General features: G+C 43.0%; 1 protein-coding gene across 3 annotated transcripts in view; it reads left to right on the top strand.

Moving 5' to 3' along the window:
• Nucleotides 1-227: 227 nt before the first annotated feature.
• Nucleotides 228-19,519, top strand: part of Stx12 (syntaxin 12) — a 38,412-nt gene continuing 19,120 nt past the window's right edge. Inside the window, exons 1-3 of one of the 3 annotated variants that reach the window (XM_052177608.1) lie at nucleotides 228-445; nucleotides 12,546-12,615; nucleotides 16,085-16,184. In XM_052177608.1, coding sequence (XP_052033568.1) covers nucleotides 328-445; nucleotides 12,546-12,615; nucleotides 16,085-16,184 — 288 coding nt within the window. In that variant the 5' untranslated portion in view covers nucleotides 228-327. The remainder of the gene's footprint in view (nucleotides 446-12,545; nucleotides 12,616-16,084; nucleotides 16,185-19,519) is intronic. The other 2 variants (XM_052177607.1, XM_052177609.1) reach the window with 2 other exon arrangements.

Here is a 19,519-nt window from a genome sequence, read left to right as displayed (position 1 = left end):
CCGCGCCGTCTGTAGGCGGCTGGCTGAAGAAGTCCGGTCCTGCGTTGGCTGCACAGCTGGAGGAGTCCGGTCTTGCGGGACCGCTCACTGCCAGCAGTTTGAAAACTCTCAAGAGACTACCTACAGCCAGTTCCAGCTGCACACGCGCACTGCAGGATGGGCGGGGCGTGCGCATGCGCACCGCAATGGGCGGGGGTCGGTGCGCACGCAGCCTCGGTCCCTTCCCCGCCCTTTCTCTTCCCGGTTTTCCTCTCAGCTGCTGGACCTGGTCAGGGGCAGCTTCCGGTAGGAGCGCCCTGAAGCGCGACCCGGTCTCTGCTCACTGTCATGTCCTACGGTCCCTTAGACATGTATCGGAATCCCGGGCCGTCGGGGCCTCAGCCCCGGGACTTCAACAGCATCATCCAGACATGCAGTGGCAACATCCAGCGGATCAGCCAAGCCAGTGAGCGAGGGGACCCTGCTGGGAGCGGGGGGCGGCCTGAGGGACAGGCCTGGGTGAAGCTGCCCAGACGCGGAGCCCCGTCCGGGCCGCAGCTAAGGCCACACCTGAGGCCGCCGCGAGCCTCCATTCCGGGCGCGGCGAGTTGCCTTCCCTGGGTCGGTCAGGCTCGGGCCCTTGAGGTCCACACCCCTGTCTTAGGCGTCGTGAGTTCACGGTGTTGGGGGATCAACGGAGCCGAGAGGCCGAGGGTGGGAGGGAGTGCGTGTCATCTCCAGGACTGTGAGCAGCCCTGACTTGGCGCAGTGGTCAGCCTAGTTTTTCCTGTCGTCGCCGTCTCCCCACCCACCTTGTTTTCCTCACTTCGGATCAGGGGGTGCTTACTGGTGGCGACTTTAGGTTCACATTCTGCCCTGCGGTTGGGTCTTCGGACATCAGCAACTTTCAATTAAGGGAAGTGGAGAATGCGTGCGTTTTGGTGACAATACACTGCGCTTCCTGTAATTAATCTGTAAATCAGTCACTGACTGATGGATGGGATGGGAGGGCTCCTGTTCTATGGAGGAGAATGCACTGGGTACATTTTAGTCTAGGTTGTTTTTCATAGTAGAGAAGCTTTTAACATTTCAAGCATGAAGATTTCATTTTCTGCCTCTGTTGAGCTACTCTTGGCCACAGCTACACACCAAGGAAGAGGTGGCAGAGTTGGTACAAATCAATTTGCAGCTGTTTCCTTAAAATTCCCTTCTCACCATTAAAGTCTAGGGTTGTAGCTAGAGTCAAGTACAGGCTGTTTTTGAGCTTCAGAATTGGCCCAGAGCCTTGTAAGCTGAACAACAGAAGCAATTTTACTTTAAAAATTGTGACAACCATCTGTGTTGTTTATTATCGTGTTTTTGTGAGCTTAGCTATACTCTGTTAACAGGTAGAGTCAGTCCTGAATTACGGTTATGTCCTAAACTTTAAAGCATAAGCTATCAGTTTGCATTTATTTTACTTTTGAGACAGTTTTTCTGTAGCTCTCTGGCTGGCTTCAAAATTAGAGATTCCCCTGCCTCTGCCTCTCAAGTGCTGGGATTAACGATGTGCAGCACCACACCCTGCTTGTCACTTTGCTTTTAATTTTTTAAATTTATTTATTTATTTATTTATTTATTTATGGTTCTTTTGGATTTGGTTTTTTCGAGACAGGGTTTCTCTGTATAGCCCTGGCTGTTCTAGAACTCACTCTATAGACCAGGCTGGCCTCGAACTCAGAAATCTGCCTGCCTCTGCCTCCCAGAGTGCTGGGATTACAGGTGTGCGCCACCACAGCCCAGCTGCTTTTAAATCTAAATGTATACTGTAGAATTTGAGAGGTAGAAGTTTTCAGGTGGGAAGGGTTAGGCCTAGGTGTTTGGAGGTAGGAAGAATATTCAGCTTGTTAACCCAGATATTAAAAACACAGTAATATGACTGATGACTAGATAGTATGGTACTTTGTGTCCCAGTTTCCTTTTGTTAAGGAGCTGTAATACAGGTTAAATCAGAAAATTCTTATTCAAGGGGCTGGCAAGATGGCACAGGTAAAGTGCTTGCTCTGCAGGCCTGACAACTTGATTTGAGCTCCAGAACCCAGATAAACATGGAAGGAGCAAATGAACTCCACAGAGCTGTACTCTGACCTCCACACTCATCCACACTAGTTCCCTGGCACACACAATGTGTATATTTACATTAGTTTATATGTATTTTCCACATATCATAAACACAGTAATAATAAAAAAATTAAAGAAAAGTTTGTGCAAGGTGTTGGTGGGGCATGCTTTTAATTCCAGCGCTTGAGAGGCAGAGGCAGGTAGATCTCTGAGTTTGAGAGGCTAGCCTGGTTTTTAGAATTACAGGACAGCTAGGGCTACACTGAGAAACCTTATATTGAACAGCCAGAAAGAAGAAAAGAAAAAAAGGAAAGAAAGAAAGAAAATTTGCATTTTTTCCAAGACTGACGTTTTCTAGTTGAGCCTAAACTAATTTAAATGTTTATTTGTGGAATATTTCATATTTGAGTATTAAGTTATATAGCAAGCATAGGAACTGATGCAGATTCTTTTAACGGAAAATCTGTGTTTACTTAAATCAAAATTAGAGTAGAAACTGGGCATAGTGGTACACAATAGCATTTGAGAGGCTGAGGCAGGAGGATTATCATGACTTGGAGGCAAATCTAGACTGCGTACATGGACACACACCCCATGTGATCCCAGGCTACATTATCAGTCTCTTTTCAAAAGGAAAAGGAGAAAGGGAAGGAGGCACAGAGAAGGAGTTTAAAACCAAAGCCTAGGTGTAATGAGTCAGGTCTGTAACCCTGGCTTTCAGGAGGTCAAAGCAAGACAGTTTCCATGGGTTCAAAACCAGCCTGAGCTATAGAGTGAGTTTTAAAGCAAAACAACAACAACAACAACAACAACAAAACCAAAAAAAAACGTGGTGGTGGAGAATAGGAGTTGTTTCCTTGGTGATAGATACTGATTTAGCTGTATTTGATTAGGCATTGGACTCAAGGGGATCATTAGAGTCAATAATTAGAAATGTTACTAGCTACGTACATCATGTGCTAGGCCATATGAAAAGTACTCTACATGTAATATCCTAATTTATAACAATCCTGTGGAGTAATTACAAATATTCCTAGTTTATGAGCTAGGAAACAGACTGAGAAAGGTTAAAGAGTCTCCTAGCTGAATGTGTGTGTGTTTCTCATAATCTGCTCACATTCCCTGTTAGATTGTTAGCTCATTTGAGGTAAGAAGCATGGTTCATTTATCTTTATTTTTCTGACATTTACCTTAGTCCCAAGCATATGATGCATTCTTTCATTCAGGGTGCAACAAGCATTCTTTGAGCTCTCATGTTCACTGGTGATGAGCGGAGAACAAATTGTTGCCTGGCACTGTGGATGTTTGCATGCATTTACCAACAACATAAAGTAATAGCAGATGGTTCGAAGGACCGGGAGCAGGCTAAGTGCATGGAGGGAGGGGAGAAGGGATCAGTTACCATCCCCTACTGAGGAAGGCCTCTTTGGCCTTCCCAAGACAGGGTTCTCTGTGTAGCCCTGGCTGTCCTGGAATTCGTTCTGTACACCAGGCTGCCCTTGAACTCAGAGATCTACCTGCCTCTGCCTTCTGAATGCTGGAGTTAAAGACATGAGCCACCACTGCCTGGGTAGGAAGATGTTCTGAGTGAACAAATTTCAGAATGGAGGGAGCTTCGCGAGTAGTGGAGAAAGGCAGTGTGTGCTCAGGGCAAATGCAAGGACTTTCATGTGACAAAGAATAATAGCAACGAGGCAGGTGTGGCTGGATTAAAGGTAGGGAGCAAAGGAGGAAAAGGCACCAGAGAGGCAGCCAGGGGTCCAGGCACATGGAAGCTTATTAATTGTATTCAGTTAGTTTGAGTGAATGAGATCTCTGTAATTTTTGTCTTTGTTTGTTTGTTTGTTTGAGATAGGGTGTCTCTGTAGCCCTGGCTGTCCTGGATTTTGCTCTGTAGACCAGGCTAGCTTCAGACTCTGCCTCCTGAGTGCTTTTTTGTTCTTGAGACAGGATCTCTCTATGTAGTTTTGACTGGCCTGCACCTAGCTATGAGACCATGCTGGTCTGGAACTCGCAGAGATCCACCTGCCTTGGCCTCCAGAGTGCTAGGACTAAAGGGATGTGCCACTATATCAGGCTCTGCATTATCTACTGAAAAACTAAGAAACCTTTGAGCTTTTACATGTTTCTGAACTAAGTTTGGATTTTCCCTCTGCTTCTTGCTGATTTTGTAATGTTTCCGTGAATTTTGCTTTATGTCTCCTGCTGTTTTCCTCAGTCTATGGTCATAATTATTTCATAGGGTTCTGAGAAATAACTGAGATAACTTATGCGAAGTGCTAAAACAGTTCTATTTTAAAAGGTGGGTCTCCTGTAATCCTTACCCTTGGAAAGTGGAGGCAGAGGGTTGGAGTTCAAGGCCAACCTCAGCTACATAACAAGTTTGAGGCCCCTTTGGCTATGGGAGACCCTGTCTTAAAAAGACAGTGCCTGCTACCTACTGAGTGAATACATAAAACATGTTATTTGTCATTTGGTTCTTTTTTCTTCAACATAACAAGCCATTTTTTTTCTCACAGTTTAGTATCTACTTTTATTCTATATCCCTTAATTAAGCCAAGCTTTAACCTTGTCCCTAGAATAGTCCTAGTGTGGTGGGATGAAGGACCATGCATTATACATTTCTCTTTAGACAGTGCCTGGCACAGCAGTGGCTGTATTGGCATTCAGTATGTACTTAATTGATTTTATCATTGCTAAGTACATTCTTCTTGACCTTGAGTTTGATAATAATAGCTGTCCTTAGTTGAGTGCTTTTATGTGGCATTCGCCATTCCAAACCTAGCCCATATCATCTCATTTCATTCTCACATCAACCAACCGAAGCTCCCTTGTCACTGCATTCCTTAGGTGAGGAAACGCTACAGAAGCTGGCCATCATTTACTCTAGATCACTACCTGGGAAGTGCTGGAAGCGAGAACCAAGCATAGGCAGTCTTGCTGGTCATGTGCTCCCCCTGAGAGGCAGAGTCAGGAGGATTGCCACATGGAGTTCAAGGCATGCCTGGACTAAGTTGCAAGTTCTGGGATACCCTAGCTTGTCTTGTTTGTTTGTTTGTTTTTTGTGGTTTTTCAAGACAGGATTTCTCTGGGTAGCCCTGGCTGTCCTGGAACTCACTCTGTAGACCAGGCTGGCCTTGAACTCAGAAATCCACCTGCTTCTGCTTCCAAAGTGCTGGGATTAAAGGTGTGTGCCACCACTGCTGGCTTAGAGACCCTGTCTTAAAAACAAGAATACAGTCTCACTTCAGAGCCTGTGCTCTTAACGGCCACATGTGCTGTCATTCTTGTACAAAGCGGGAGATGACATCTTTGGTTGTTAGTACACAGATTTGCTATTCCATTTAGTGACTGAACTTTTGGTGCGTGTAATACAAGGTCTCATGTAACCTTTAACCCCTAACCTTGTCTCTGCCTCTCAAGTGTTGGGATTTAGATATGTATTATCACTCCTGACATACTGTTTTTCAGAAGTTAAATCCCAGCCTTCAAGAGCTGAAGCAAGAGCATCAGGAGTGTAGTCTAGCCCATCAAGAAATGGATATAAGTTGTTCAATTTATAGAGACGCTATCTTTCTAACGGGGTTGGGAATGTAGCTCAGTCTCAATAAATGTGTGTATCTATGATGCATGTGGAAGGTAGTTTTTACAATTTCTATGTAACATCATCGTATAAGCCTTTTTTTGTTTTGTTTTGTTTTTGTTTTTGTTTTTGTTTTTTTGGTTTTTTGGATTTGGTTTTTGGAGACAGGGTTTCTCTGTGTAGCCCTGGCTGTTCTGGAACTCACTCTGTAGACCAGGCTGGCCTCGAATTCAGAAATTCACCTGCCTCTGTCTCCCAGGGTGCTGGGATTACAGGCGTGCGCCACCACCGCCGGCTGATTTCATTTTTATAATCAGTGCAAAGACCTCATTTGGTCTGGATGGTGGATAGCTGTTTTAGATCTGTGGATTTCTTCTATCTTTTTTTTTTTTGAGACAGGTTTTCACTATGTATTCTTGGTTGGCTGGGAACTCATCGAGTTTTGCCTGCGTCTGCCTCTTGAGTGCTGGGATTAAAGGCATGTGCCACCACACATGGCCTTGATTTATGTTTTAGTGCAAGTAATGCTTTTTACATTAAATATGTTTATTTATGAGTGTTTGCCTGTGTGTATGTATGTGTTCCAAGTGCATGCCTGGTAGCCTCATAGGTCAGAAGATGGGAGTCAGGTGGAACTGGAGTTACAGATGCTTGTGAACAGACATTTGTGTGCCAGGAACTAAATCCAGGTCCTCTGCAAGAACAGCATGTTTAAGTGTATTGAATTAGAGCATTAAATTGACTCAAAGAGAATTTTGTCCCATCTGTGTGATGGAAAATTACTTTCAAGTGATTAAATAGGTTTGGACCGTAGTTTGTGGGGACATTTAGATTTTGCTGATATCTGTTAAAAGTGGGTAAGTAAGAAGTGTTGAAGTTAGAATTATTCTTGGTGTTGATATTAGTGATAATATACAAGAATTGATTTACTTCATATTCTTTTAAAAAAGAGCTTTAGCCAGGACCCACTTTAAAAAATGGGAGATTAGTGATAGAGGCTAAGGTCTAGTGGGTTTGCTTTTTTAGTTTTGTTTTTACCAATCTCTATAGATATCTGAGATTGCCTTCAACAGATTCTTTTGCTTTTGTGTACTAAGTGCTGGTATGACAGGCTTGGGCCACCATGCTAGGTAGATCTAGGCATAGGTATAAAATTAACAGAATTGCTTACACAGAACAGATGGGTTGTTTTTACATTTGGTATAAACAAATGTAAAATGTATATGTACCAAAGAAGGTAGGGTGTTAGGTTCCCTGAAATTGGAGTTATAGACAGTTGTGAGTTGTCATGGAGGTGTTGGGAATTGAACCTGAGTCCTCTGAAGAGCAGCAAATGCTATACTCTACTGAGCTATCTCTCCAGTCCATACCCAGAGTATTTTACCAAGGGTGGGAATGTAGTTCAGTGATAGAGCACATGCTTAGCATGTGTAAGAGAGATCCTTGGTTCACTCCCCAGATGATCTACATGTGCAAAGTCATATTACAAAATATTGTCAGTGTCAATCTACTTACTGTGCTGGGAATTGAGCCCAGGGCTTTACATATATAGTAGCCTGTTCCTAACAGTCACATAACAGTCAAAGGAGCTGAGGAGGAGCTCGTGTGAGGATCTGCATGTGGTCTTCAGAACCCAGATATGGTACTTCAAGTACCAGGGAGATTGAGACAATTGAAACCTTGGAGATCAAAGGCAAACCATAGTATATGGCACTTGGGGGAAGACTCCAGGGTTGTCAACTGCCCTATACACTCTCACACCATTCTCCTCACCCCCAAAAGAAAACTTTCATTTGCTAGAATTCTTGGAAAAGGAGTGTTCTGGTTTATAGACTTGGCTCAGGGGTAAGAGGATCTGGGTTCAATTCCCAGAACTCAGATGGTGGCTCACAACTACCCATGACTCCAGTTCCAAGAAATTGATGTGTTCCTCTGTTCTCCTCAGGCACCAAGCACACAAGTGGTGCACAGATAGACATGCAGGCAAAATATTTATAGACATAAAATTAGAAAAAAGTTAAAGGAGTGTTCACATTAATCAAGAGGTCAGAAGGTCCTTTTAGATTTAACTTATTTTAATAAAAATAACTTACAAATGTATCATTTTGATATTTTAAGCACACTTAAGTGTAAATAAATGTCTGTGTAAATGTTCCTGTTTTGTGCTTTACCTTTTGGGAAGGCTTCCTCTCTTGGGTGTAAGCTGTGTGGGCCAGTGAGCCCTAGTCATTAAGTCACAGTTCCTCATGCTGAGCTTACAGAAGGCAGTCTGCAAGAAGCTCTGCCTTAGTGTCAGGAAAATGAAAGACCCTGTCATCATTTTAGTTTGGATTTTAGGACATCTGATGAGTCTGGATGGAAACTTGTAGGAAGATATTTCAGCATTCAGAAATATAGAAAGAGGGGCTGGGGAAATGGCTCAGTGATTAAGAGCAGTGGCTGTTCTTCCAGAGGTCCTGAGTTCAGTTCCCAGCACCCACGTGGTGGCTCACAACCATCTGTAACTATGGTCCCATGGGATCCAATTTGCAAATGTACAGGCATATAAATAAATCTTTTAAAAAAAGAGATCAAATTCCTTGGAAAAGATGGACTAGCATAATCATCATGGCTCTAGGAAATCTAGACTTAATTTTAAATAAAGGGTCACTTGGGCATCATTACAACTGGTTCCTGTCCCACTAATCGATGCTAAGAGCCTGAGCTCAGTAAATGTTAACCATACAAGGAACATGTGCACATGTGATCCAAAGAGACTGTACTTTAAAAAAGAAAAAAGAAGCTGGGTATGGTGGCACACGCCTATAATCCCAGCACTTGGGAGGCAGAGGCAGGCGGATTTCTGAGTTCGAGGCCAGCCTGGTCTAAAGAGTGAGTTCCAGGACAGCCAGGGCTACAGAGAAACCCCGACTCAAAAAAAAAAAAGAAAAAAAAAAAAAAAAAAAAAAGAAATATAGAAAGAGCCAATGAAGGCCATATTCATTTTGGTGCTTAGTAAGCAAATAACTCCAAAGTTCCCAACTTGACTTCCCCAGACTCCTTAACTAGGAAGTCCACATGTTTCAACAAAGGAAACCAAATAAATGGAGGGTAGGGGGTGGGATTCTACTTCATTTGCAAATTTCCAGAAAACAATTGATTATTGAGCTTCCTAGAGTATTTAATGCTTTGATGGTAGTGAATAGCTAGCTACATACCTTGATACACTTTTAGATATTCTCAGTTTACCTTTTCCCTTCCCCCCAAAACAGAGTTTCTCTATGTAGCCCTGGCTGACCTGGAACTCACTCTGTAGGCCAGGCTGGCCTCAAACTCAGAGATCTGCCTGCCTCTGCCTCCTGAGTGCTGGGATCAAGGTGTGTGCCACCACCGCCTGGCACCAGCTTACTTTCAGAACAGTTGCATTCTGTAGTCTAGGTTGGCCTTGAGGTTCAGACTCTTCCCCCATCCTCCTGAGTGCCTCCTGAGTGTATGCTGCCGTGCATGGCTGCCTGTCTTTTTATTCATTTAGGCTTATTTATTTATTTGGTCTTTTGAGACAGTCTTGCTTGTGTAGCTCTGGCTGCTCTGGAACTTACTATGTAGGCTGCTCTGCCCTTGAACACAAAGATCAGCCTGCCTTTGTCTCCCAAGTGTTGGGATTAAGGAAGGCATGTGCCATTCTGCCCAGTTCACACCTTGCATTTATAAGATTAAGAAAGTCATGCATAGAGTATCTCTGAGGCACTCATTTGGGTTGCAGAAAAACTCCATGATTACCCACTATGTGTACTTCTGGGACTAGAGTGTTTTATTGTCACTGACTTTGGGATTCAACAGTGTGGGAGGACTTAGAGATCACTTAATCCTCAGTAGTAGCAGTGTCTAGTGAGAGGGTTGGGGATGTTAACTCAGTTGGCACAGTTCTTGCCTGACACACACACAAATCCTTAGGTTTTATCTCTAGCACCACAAAAGCGGAGCATGATAACCTATGCCCGAGATCACCCTAGCACTCCAGAAGTGGAGACAGGAAGATCAGAAATTCAAAGCCATCTTCAGTTATGTAGGGAGGCCAACCTTGGCTAAGTGGAACCCTGTCTGAACAAATTACAAGATTTGATGAGAAAAATCGAAAACTCAACAAATGTAATAAGTCTTCAGTAAACAGTTAATTAAATCTGGATATAATCTGCAAGTGGTGAAAAAGGCCCAGCAAAATAAAATGGCACACCCAGTTCCATACATCTGTTAATGGTTAAGTATGGCTACGATGTTAAGTCTCCTTATTTACCTTGATTCACATCTTTTGCCTTAACATGAATGCCATAAAGTTGAAGGGAAGAGGCTGACTCAGCACCTGCTGAGTGCTGGACTCTAGTGAGTACAGAGGCATATTCCCAGAAATGGGAGGGCACTGGGGAAGCGAGCAGGTTAGAGTCAGGATATCAGTCTGTCTGGAGTTAGGTTAAGGTACTGTCAGATAAACAGGGTGGGGCAAAGTGGAACCCTGGGAAATCAGACCAGCCCTGTGTGACTGCATTCTATTTCCTTTAAGACTCAGCCCTTGGAGAACAACATTATGTGACTCAAAGCATATAGTCTTTGGAAGCAGTCCTGTGTTTGAATTCTAGTTATGGCATGCTGTTCCTAACCGTCAGTGGCTTGTCATTTCATTAAAATCTCATTACAGTTGCACAGGGTCCTCTATAACCTGGCTTCCTACTCCCTATTTGGCCAGCACTTATCTCTGCTCACTTAGCTCTAGCACCCTGGCCGTACCTCACCATTGGCTCTCCTTTTGAGGACTTTGCCCTAGTTACCTACTCTCTGCCTGGACTACCCCCTCCCCATAAGTGCACCGCTCTGCCCTGCATTTTCTTTAGGTCTGTGCTCATTGTTTCCTCATCTGGCCGCCAGTGTGAGTGAGTACCCTCTGCCCTCTCCTTCACCCTCACTTCCTTTTACTTCCTTTGATAGGATTGTTATATCACCTAGTGTTTTTATTATCCACCCTCAAGAACATAAGCTTCCTGAAGCAAGTGCCACCTAGTGTATAGGACAAAGTGGAGTAAGCACTCTTCTCTGAATGAACAAGTCAGGCCTGTCACTCTTGAGCTTCTTTTGTGCACGTGAAGCAGGGGATGCTAATGCTTTATAGCATTGGTTAAGGTTAAATAGGAGCATGCCAAGTGCCCAGCATTCATGTCTGCCTCTCCCTCTTTCTGAAACAGGGTTTCATGTGTCTGAGAATAGAAGTCTTTCTCCCATGTGGGTTTCTGGGTTCAAACTCAGGTGTCATACTTTACAGCAGATGTCTTTATCCACTAAGCTGTCCATCTAGACCCAGAACAATAGATTTTTAAACTCCAGACTTGCTAGTGGACATCCATTTTGCTTAGCTCTGGAAGCACAGCGTGTGTATTACCTGTACGCTATCAACAGACAACTGCACTGGCTTCCTCACATGCTTAACTAAGCCTGTTCTTCTGTAGTCTGAGAGCTTTGACACTATCCAGAGGGAACAGGAAAGGTGCTTGCCCATAGAGGAGCTACCTTTGTCTGTGCTGTGTTATCTGTTGAAATTCTTCTGCAACTTGAAAATATGTTTCCTTTGTTTTCTCCCTCCCCAAGATAAGTGAGAGTGGAGAAGGAAGGAAAGGCTGTACTCCCGCCATCAGCTGTAAACACCAGCCTGGCAATGATGGTGCAGGCCTTTAATCCCAGGACTAGGGAGGCAGGAGCAGGTGTATCTGTGAATTCAAGGCCAGCCTGGTCTACATAGTGAGTTCTAGAACAGCCAGGGCTACAAGAAGAAACCCTTCCTTGAAAAACCAAAACAACTACCAAAACTAGTTGTAAGCACCACTTCATGTGGATAAACTAAAAATACTCTATTTTTTTTTTTTTTTCCGAGACAGGGTTTCTCTGTGTAGTTCTGGCTGTCCTGGAACTCACTCTGTAGACCAGGCTGGCCTCGAACTCAGAAATCCACCTGTCTCTGCCTCCCAAGTGCTGGGATTACAGGCGTGCGCCACCACCGCCCGGCAAGAATACTCTATTAATGAGTTCTGTTCTTTAGGTATTGTGAGTTTGCTTGTGTGAGGTCCTGGGTTCAGTTTATAAAGAGACAAACAGACAGACAAAGGCATACACACAATATACAACTATCTGACAACTTAGTATATCTTCCCCCACCTTCTCTGACAACCTGGGAAAGAAAATAGAAAGCAAGGCAAGAAGAAATCTTCGTGTTGCAGAAACTAGTGCAGGACAGGGATTGAACAAAGGGCTTCATACCTGCAGGCAAGGTCCCCACCATTAAACTACATTTGTAGCTTGCATGGGTTAAAATGGTTTCTTGAAAGCTGGTGTAGTGACTCTCACTTGTAATGTCAGGAGAAATGGGACTAAAAAGAGAGAATCAGGAGTTCTCTAGCCTAGGCTACAGATGGAGACTTTCTCAGAAAAACAAGTCAGAAGATATTGTTGAAGATTGTTGTAGCTTCGAGACTGCAAAGGTGATGAGTGCTTCCTTGCCTTTTTATGCTATTAGGATGGAACACTAGGCCTTGGGCATCCTCACTACCAGTTTCCTGTCTTCCCAGTCCTAATGGGGGGTGGTGGTGGTGGTGGTGGTGGTGGTGGTGGTGGTGGTAAAATGTTTAGTGTCCTGGGACATTTAGAAGAATTATTCAGTTCTTTGGAGAAGATAAATAGAATCACTTTCTGTTTAATGAACCTTGCAAAAGCACTGTGAAAGAATGTGTTTGTAAAGATTTTGGTCTTAACATGGTTCCTGTTAGTTGTATGTACATAGGATATGGGGTGCTCTGCAGAGTAGGGTGCTCATGATAAATGTGTTTTTGTTTTTTTTAAATAAATCTTTCCCCCTTCTTTCTAGCTTCTCAGATAAAGAATTTGATGAGCCAGCTTGGAACTAAGCAGGACTCAAGCAAACTCCAGGAAAATTTGTGAGTACCTGCCCCAAAACGTTGAGTTTTGTGAGGGTCCTTTGAGGACATAGGCCTTCTTGTGGGAGGTGATGGCTGGGTGGTAATAGCTGGACCTTGAAGAGGGGAGCAAGGTATATTAATGGATCCAGATTTCTGCTGCCTTGAACTGTTTCTCCTCTTCTCTTGGTCTGGTTTGCAGAATAGTTTAGAGATGTTTAGAGAAGGAACTCCCTCCACTCTTTAACTGCCTCAAGGAACTGGATCAGTATAACCCTGTGTCAATGACTCCTGATGAGTTAGTCTACTTGGATTTTCAACTCTAAATAAGAAAAAATTATTCTCAATGACACAAAGGGACCATAAGGGAGAGAATAAATGGTCTGATGGGAGAACCAACTCTTTTTGGTTTTTCGAGACAGGGTTTCTCTGTGTAGCCCTGGCTGTCCTAGAACTCACTCTGTAGACTCAGAAATCCGCTTGTCTCTGCCTGCCAAGTACTGGGATTACAACTCTTTTTTTTTTTTAATCACATTTTTCTTGACTTTAGTTTTCTTTTAAAAGTTTTATTCTTGCTGTGTGCAGTGGCGCACACCTTTAATCCCAGCACTGTGGAGGCAGAGGCAGGTAGATCTCTGAGTTGGATACCATCCTGGTCTACAGAGCAAGTTCCAAGACAGCCAGAACTACACAGAGAAACCTTGCTTCAACAAAACCCCCACAAAACAAAACAAAAGAAAACAAAACAAAACAAGATGTTCTATTCTTACGGGTGGAAAGATAGTTCAGTAGTTAAGAGCACTGGCTGCTCTTCCAGAAGGCCAAGGTTCAATTCCCAGAACCGACTTGGTGGTTCACGACTGTTGGTAGCTCGATTTCTGTGGGGTCTAGATCTCTTTTCTGGCATCTGTGGACATTGTATATGTATAGTGCACAGATGTATGTTGCAGGCAAATCACCTATACACATAAAATAATAAAGTAAAAATTTTATTCTTTGGTGCCAGAAAAATGGCTGAGCAAGTAAAGAAAAGTGTTTGGAACCCCATGGTAGAAGGAGAGATCTAAACTCTTGAAATTTGTTCTGTAATGTCAGCATCTCTCATGTGCATCTTGGCACACCTGTGTTCAAATACATCATGGTGCACCTATACACACACACAAAACAAATAAAATGTAATTTTTTTCTTTAAAGTTCTGTTTTTTATCTCAGGCTGAGCTCAAACTCATAGAGACCCTCCTGACCCTGATGGGATTAAAGGCATGTGCCAGAGCTGGAACAATGGCTCTTCCAGAGGACCTGAGTTCAATTCCCAGCATCTACAAGGTGGATCACAACCATCTGTAATGGGGATCCAGTGCCCTCTTCTGGTGTATCTGAAGACAGTGACAGTGTATTCATGTACATGAAACTAATAATAATAAATTATTATTATTATTATTATTATTATTATCATTATTATTATTATTATTATTTTGCATGTGCCACCATAGCCCAGCTCTGTTCTTCTCTGTAAAGTCTGTTGAGCAGCATGGTTTGTTTCCTCTAGATGTTGTGAAATGAGGGAGTAACTGTTAGCACAGGGAGCTATTCTAAGGAGAGGTGACATGTCTGCATATGTTATTATTTCTGGGATGCTCTGGCTCCTGATTTTTCTCTGGTTTTCTAATCTTAGAAGCCTGCTTGCAGTGGGAAAAAAAACAAAAACAAAACCACTGTGGTGTCCTAGCCACTAAGGCTGCTGCAACAATAGATCATAGGCCAGAGAGTTTATAAACAATCACAATTTTATTTTTCACAGTCCCTAAAGCTGAGAGGTTGAGTGAAGATGGAGATTCTGCAGATAGAGTGTCCTCTTTTTCATGGAGAATGTTGGTTTTTTGTTTTCTTTCTGAAATGGTTTCACTATAAAGCCCTGGCTGCCCTGAAATGTACTATGTAGACCAGACTAGTCTGGAACTCCTAGAGATCTACCTGCCTCTGCCTTGTAAGTATAGGGATTAAAGGCATTCACCATCACACTAGGCAGATGGTACTTTCCTACTGTGTCCTCACTTGGTGGAATGTATTCTTGAAAGGCCCATCACAGGCTAATCATTTTCTTTCTTTTCTTCCTTTTAACCGTGAAGTCCCCTCTCCAGCCCCACACCGTCTGTTGTTGAGACATGGCCTCACGTTACCCAGTCTGGGCCTCTAATTTCAGAGCCCCTGCCTCGGCCTCCCAAGTGTTAGGACAGGCATGCACTTCTATGTCTGACTTATCTTTTACTTTTAAACTATTTATTTTAGGTATATGGGTACACTGTAGCTGTCATCAGACACACCACAAGAGGGCACTGGATCCCATCACAGATGGTAGTGAGCCACCATGTGGTTGCTGGGAATTAAACTCAACCTCTGGAAGAGCAGTCAGTGCTTTTAACCAATGAGCCATCTCTCCAGCCCACTAATCATTTTCTAATCCTACCTTCTAATAACATCACTTGGGGGCTAGGAGTTCAGCATGAATTCAGGCCACAGCATGTGGCTTCTCTGTCACCCATAAAACCTTTGTAGAAATGACTGGAGAGGAAAGGGGAAGCCCTGCTGGGAAGAACCTTGTGTTTATTTTTATTTCTATTGCATCATTTTTATATTTATGTTCTTCCTCTTTAATTTATTTTTCCTTCCTTCCTTCCTTCCTTCCTTCCTTCCTTCCTTCCTTCCTTCCTTCCTTCCTTCCTTCCTTCCTTCCTTCCTTCCTTCCTAACTTCCATCCTTCTGTTCATCCTACTTTTTTCAGAGGCTGGCCTCAAATGTTCCATATCAGCCTCAGAGGAGCTAAGACTGATGGAGGCCTCTGTGCCCATCACCCAGCTTCTTTATATTTGTTTTTTGGTTGTTAGTGTTTATTTTGCTAGAGATTGAATCCAGTATCTTGCACAAGAGGTAAGTGCTCAAAACAACATAGGGCCCAGATGCCAGGCACAATGATGAAGGGGGCGGGAGGGATGCAAGGAAAAATCCACATGAGGATCCAGTTTTTAGGCCAGAGCTTGGGAATGGATCTTTGGAGCTTTTTCCTAGGTATGTAGGAAGCTATGCTTTTAATACATGTTTCATCTAACTGCCCTAGTCAGTGGACTATTATAGGTGCTGACCATGCAGAGCTCCTGGGAAGTCAGTAAGAACTTTAGAGTGAGTTCAGTGTGGTAAAGCCTTTAGGTTTGGGTGTAGGTAGTAATTACTCCTCTGTTTCTATCAGAATACAGACATGTATTTCTTCCCAAATAGCTGAAACTCCTGGTCTGTGCTTCCTTCAGCAGGTATCACTGAGTGAGCATCTGTCTGCTCAGTTGAACTGCTTCAGTAATGGAGAAGGCCTTGTGGGCCTGTGAGCACAGCGCTGACGCTCTTGTTCTAATGGCTCTGGGAGTCCAGGAGCACAAAGTAATGACAAGAGAGCTCTCAAGCATCCGCAGCATCCTGACACCTGTTTTTTCTCTCTTAGGCAACAGTTACAGCACTCCACAAACCAGCTCGCCAAGGAAACAAATGAGTTGCTGAAGGAACTAGGGTCCTTGCCTCTACCCCTGTCTGCATCAGAGCAGGTTGGTATTTTCTGTTTTGTTTATTAATAGATGAGGACTTTGTTTTGATGGAGTGGAAGTATATGGAACAAAAGTAGGGCTTTGGTTTTCCATAGACATTCTCTAAACCTTAATTTTCTTGCCACCTTCCCCAGTTTCATTTCTGTTGCTGTGATAAAATACCACAACAAAAAGCAACCTAGAGGAGAATTCACAATTCCAGATTGTAGTCTCTTATTGTGGGGCAATCAAGGTAACAAGAACTTGGAGCAGCTAGTCCTCTCCTGTCCACGCTCAAGAGGAGGGAAATGAATACATGCTGCTTATCCTGTCCTCACTTGCTGTGCCTAGCTCCATTTTTCTACTTTTTTAAAAAAAGTTTTTATTATTTTTATGTGAGTACATAGTCAGTCTCTTCAGGCATACCAGAAGAGGACATCAGATTCCATTACAGATGGTTGTGAGCCACCATGTGGTTGCTGGGAATTGAACTCAGGACTTCTGGAAGAGCAGTCAGTGCTCTTAACTGGTGAGCCATCTCTCCAGCCCCCATTTTTCTACTCTTACACAGTTCATGATATCCTACCTAGGGAATGGTGCTGCTTACAGTGGACTGGATTCTCCTACACTAATCAATTTAGTTAATACAATCCCCTATAGACGTGTTGACCGGCCAATCCAATGTAAACAATCACTCATTGAGATTCTCTTCCCAAATAATTATAGGTTGTGTAAAGATGACCATTAAGCTACCCACTCAGAGAGGCAGTATGACTATTGTGGCAATAATGTATGTACCAGGTGTAGCAAAGTGCCTGGCATCCATCATGTCCTGAGTCTGTGGTGGCTACTGCTGTTATTAATAACACATTGCAATGTATTTAGCCAAGAAGGAATCTCAGTGTTTACATCTCTGGGTTTATATCAGCTGAGCGTGCAGCTGGGTCTCTAGTTTGTTGTATGTCTCATATCTATAAATTTTGACTAAATAGCTTTCCCATTTTGCAGTCACTTTTGTATCTCAGGTCATCCATAGGTCTTAGGATAAAGAAATGCTCAGGGAAGACTTCTTTTCCAGCTGGAGATGTTGTCATCGAGTGCTTACCTGGCTTACATATAGCTTTTGGTTGGCTCTCCAACATTACTGACATTAGTAACCATTTTAGTGCACGTGTCCTCTGGTTATCTCTATGTGGTTGATTGGTCCTTACTCGTGCTGATGCTTCAGTGATGGACCTGTTCTCCTTCCATCCAAAGGGATGATTTGCTTCCAAATCATCCCTTTCTTTCTCCTAGCTGTGCACTGAAGGAGTACACATTTGCCAGTAGTTTTTATAGTATTGACAAAGGAGTCTAATTGCCTGATGAAAGCAAAGTCTTGAAAGTGCTTGAGAATGAAATACTAGCCCCAGCAAAGTATGAAGTTAGGTCCGCTACCAAAACCATCATCTAATGTGTTCTAAAGCCAAAGGCATTTTTGAATTATGCATGCTATTGTTCCCTCCATTAGCCTCAGTCAGTAAGAACACAAAATAGAGTTGCAAACATGCTCTCCTCAGTGAAATACAACTCTGTTTCTCTCCCGTTGTGCTGAGTTCCCTGTGCCTTTCCACAGCTGATCTGGTTCAGCCCCATTCCTCATCTTTGAACCACTGCCCTATATGTTAAGCCAGCAGTTACATATCAGATATTTTGAATATCAGATATTTACATTACAATTCATAGCTAGCAAAATTACAATTATGAGGTAGCACAGAAAATAATTTTATGGTTGGGGTCAGCACAACATGAGGAACTGTGTTAAAGGGTCAGCATTAGGAAGTCTGAGACCAACTGTGTTAAACCATATGTTCTGCTTTTTGTTTCCCTTGCAGACATTCTGTTAGCAGATCTCTTAGCTGCTGACTACTGTGGCCTTTTTTTGAGACAGTATTTCACTGATGATACCTGAGATGAGTTTCAGCCTTCTTCACTGATTCTTTCTCAAAGTCGGCATGCTCCAGAGTTCTGCTATTGATCTTCTGATTTCCTTACCTCAGCCTTTCTTCCCCAGGAGCCTTGCTTATTTAATGACATCAGTGTCATCTGTATAATGTAGCCAGATAGCTCCCAAACTTGAACTCCAAAGCCTTCAGTTATTTCATTGTGCTGAAGCAGTCCTTGTTCAACTCTTCTCTCAAACTTATTTGTGGAACTGGGAATGGAATCCAGAGCCTTGCATAAGCTGGATATCTGATCTACTCCTGAACTGTATCTCCAGCCCTTGCTATATCTTCTCTTGAATATACTTTCTCCCTATAAAGTATAGTAATAATGGTCTTATTTTGAGTTTCTCATTTAAACCCATGAAATAAATTGATTGAGTATATTTATCATCGCAGAAATAATTTATAAATAAGGACAGGTACATATTACTCATAGAGCATTTAGCTGGTATGTGCAAGGTCTTTGGCTCCATCCCCAGTATAGGGAAGGAAAAAAAAAAATGTACCTTTTGAGCCGGGCGGTGGTGGCGCACGCCTGTAATCCCAGCACTCTGGGAGGCAGAGGCAGGTGGATTTCTGAGTTCGAGGCCAGCCTGGTCTACAGAGTGAGTTCCAGGACAGCTAGGGCTACACAGAGAAACCCTGTCTCGAAAAAACCAAATCCAAAAAAAAAAAACCAACCAAAAAAAAAAAAAAACAATATATGTACCTTTTGATCTAATCACACTTACATAAATTTGTCATAAAGAAAAAATTTGGCCAGGCAGTGGTGGTGCACTACTTAAATTCTAGTACTTGGGAGGCAGAGGCAGGCAGATTTCTGAGTTCGAGGCCAGCCTGGTCTACAGAGCCGGGTCAGCCAGGGCTACAAAAAACAAACAAACAAACAAAAAACAAAAAGAAATGAAGGAAATTGTAAATTACTAATTATTGTAATGGGACTCACTTTGACTTTATAGTGATTTAAAACTGACAATAATGGAAGGAATTTTTACATAAAATGTAGTAAAAATAAGTTAAAAAATGAATGCACTAATTAAAATTCCTAATTTTAAAGAATATACTAATGCAGAAATATGATATATTTTAAAAATGGCATTTTGGGATGGAGGGAAACTCAGTGTGGTTGCTTGGTATGTATAAGGCCATGTGCTTGACCCAATGAGTAATTGTTATTTATTTATGTGTGTGTTTGTTGGTTGGTCAGTTGGTCTCTTTGTGTGTAATCCTGGCTGTCCTAGAACTCTCCGTGTAGACCAGGCTGTCCTCAAATTCACAGGTATCCACTTGCCTCTGCCTCCCAAGTGTTGGGATCAAAGACGTGAGCTACCTACCATGCGCAGCGTCAGCAGTTTTAGAAAGCAAGGATAG

Source organism: Apodemus sylvaticus, chromosome 3 (genome assembly GCF_947179515.1).
Source record: "Apodemus sylvaticus chromosome 3, mApoSyl1.1, whole genome shotgun sequence".
NCBI lineage: Eukaryota > Metazoa > Chordata > Mammalia > Rodentia > Muridae > Apodemus > Apodemus sylvaticus.
Note: the sequence above shows the minus strand (reverse complement) of the source record. Positions and strands in the feature narration are given on the sequence as shown.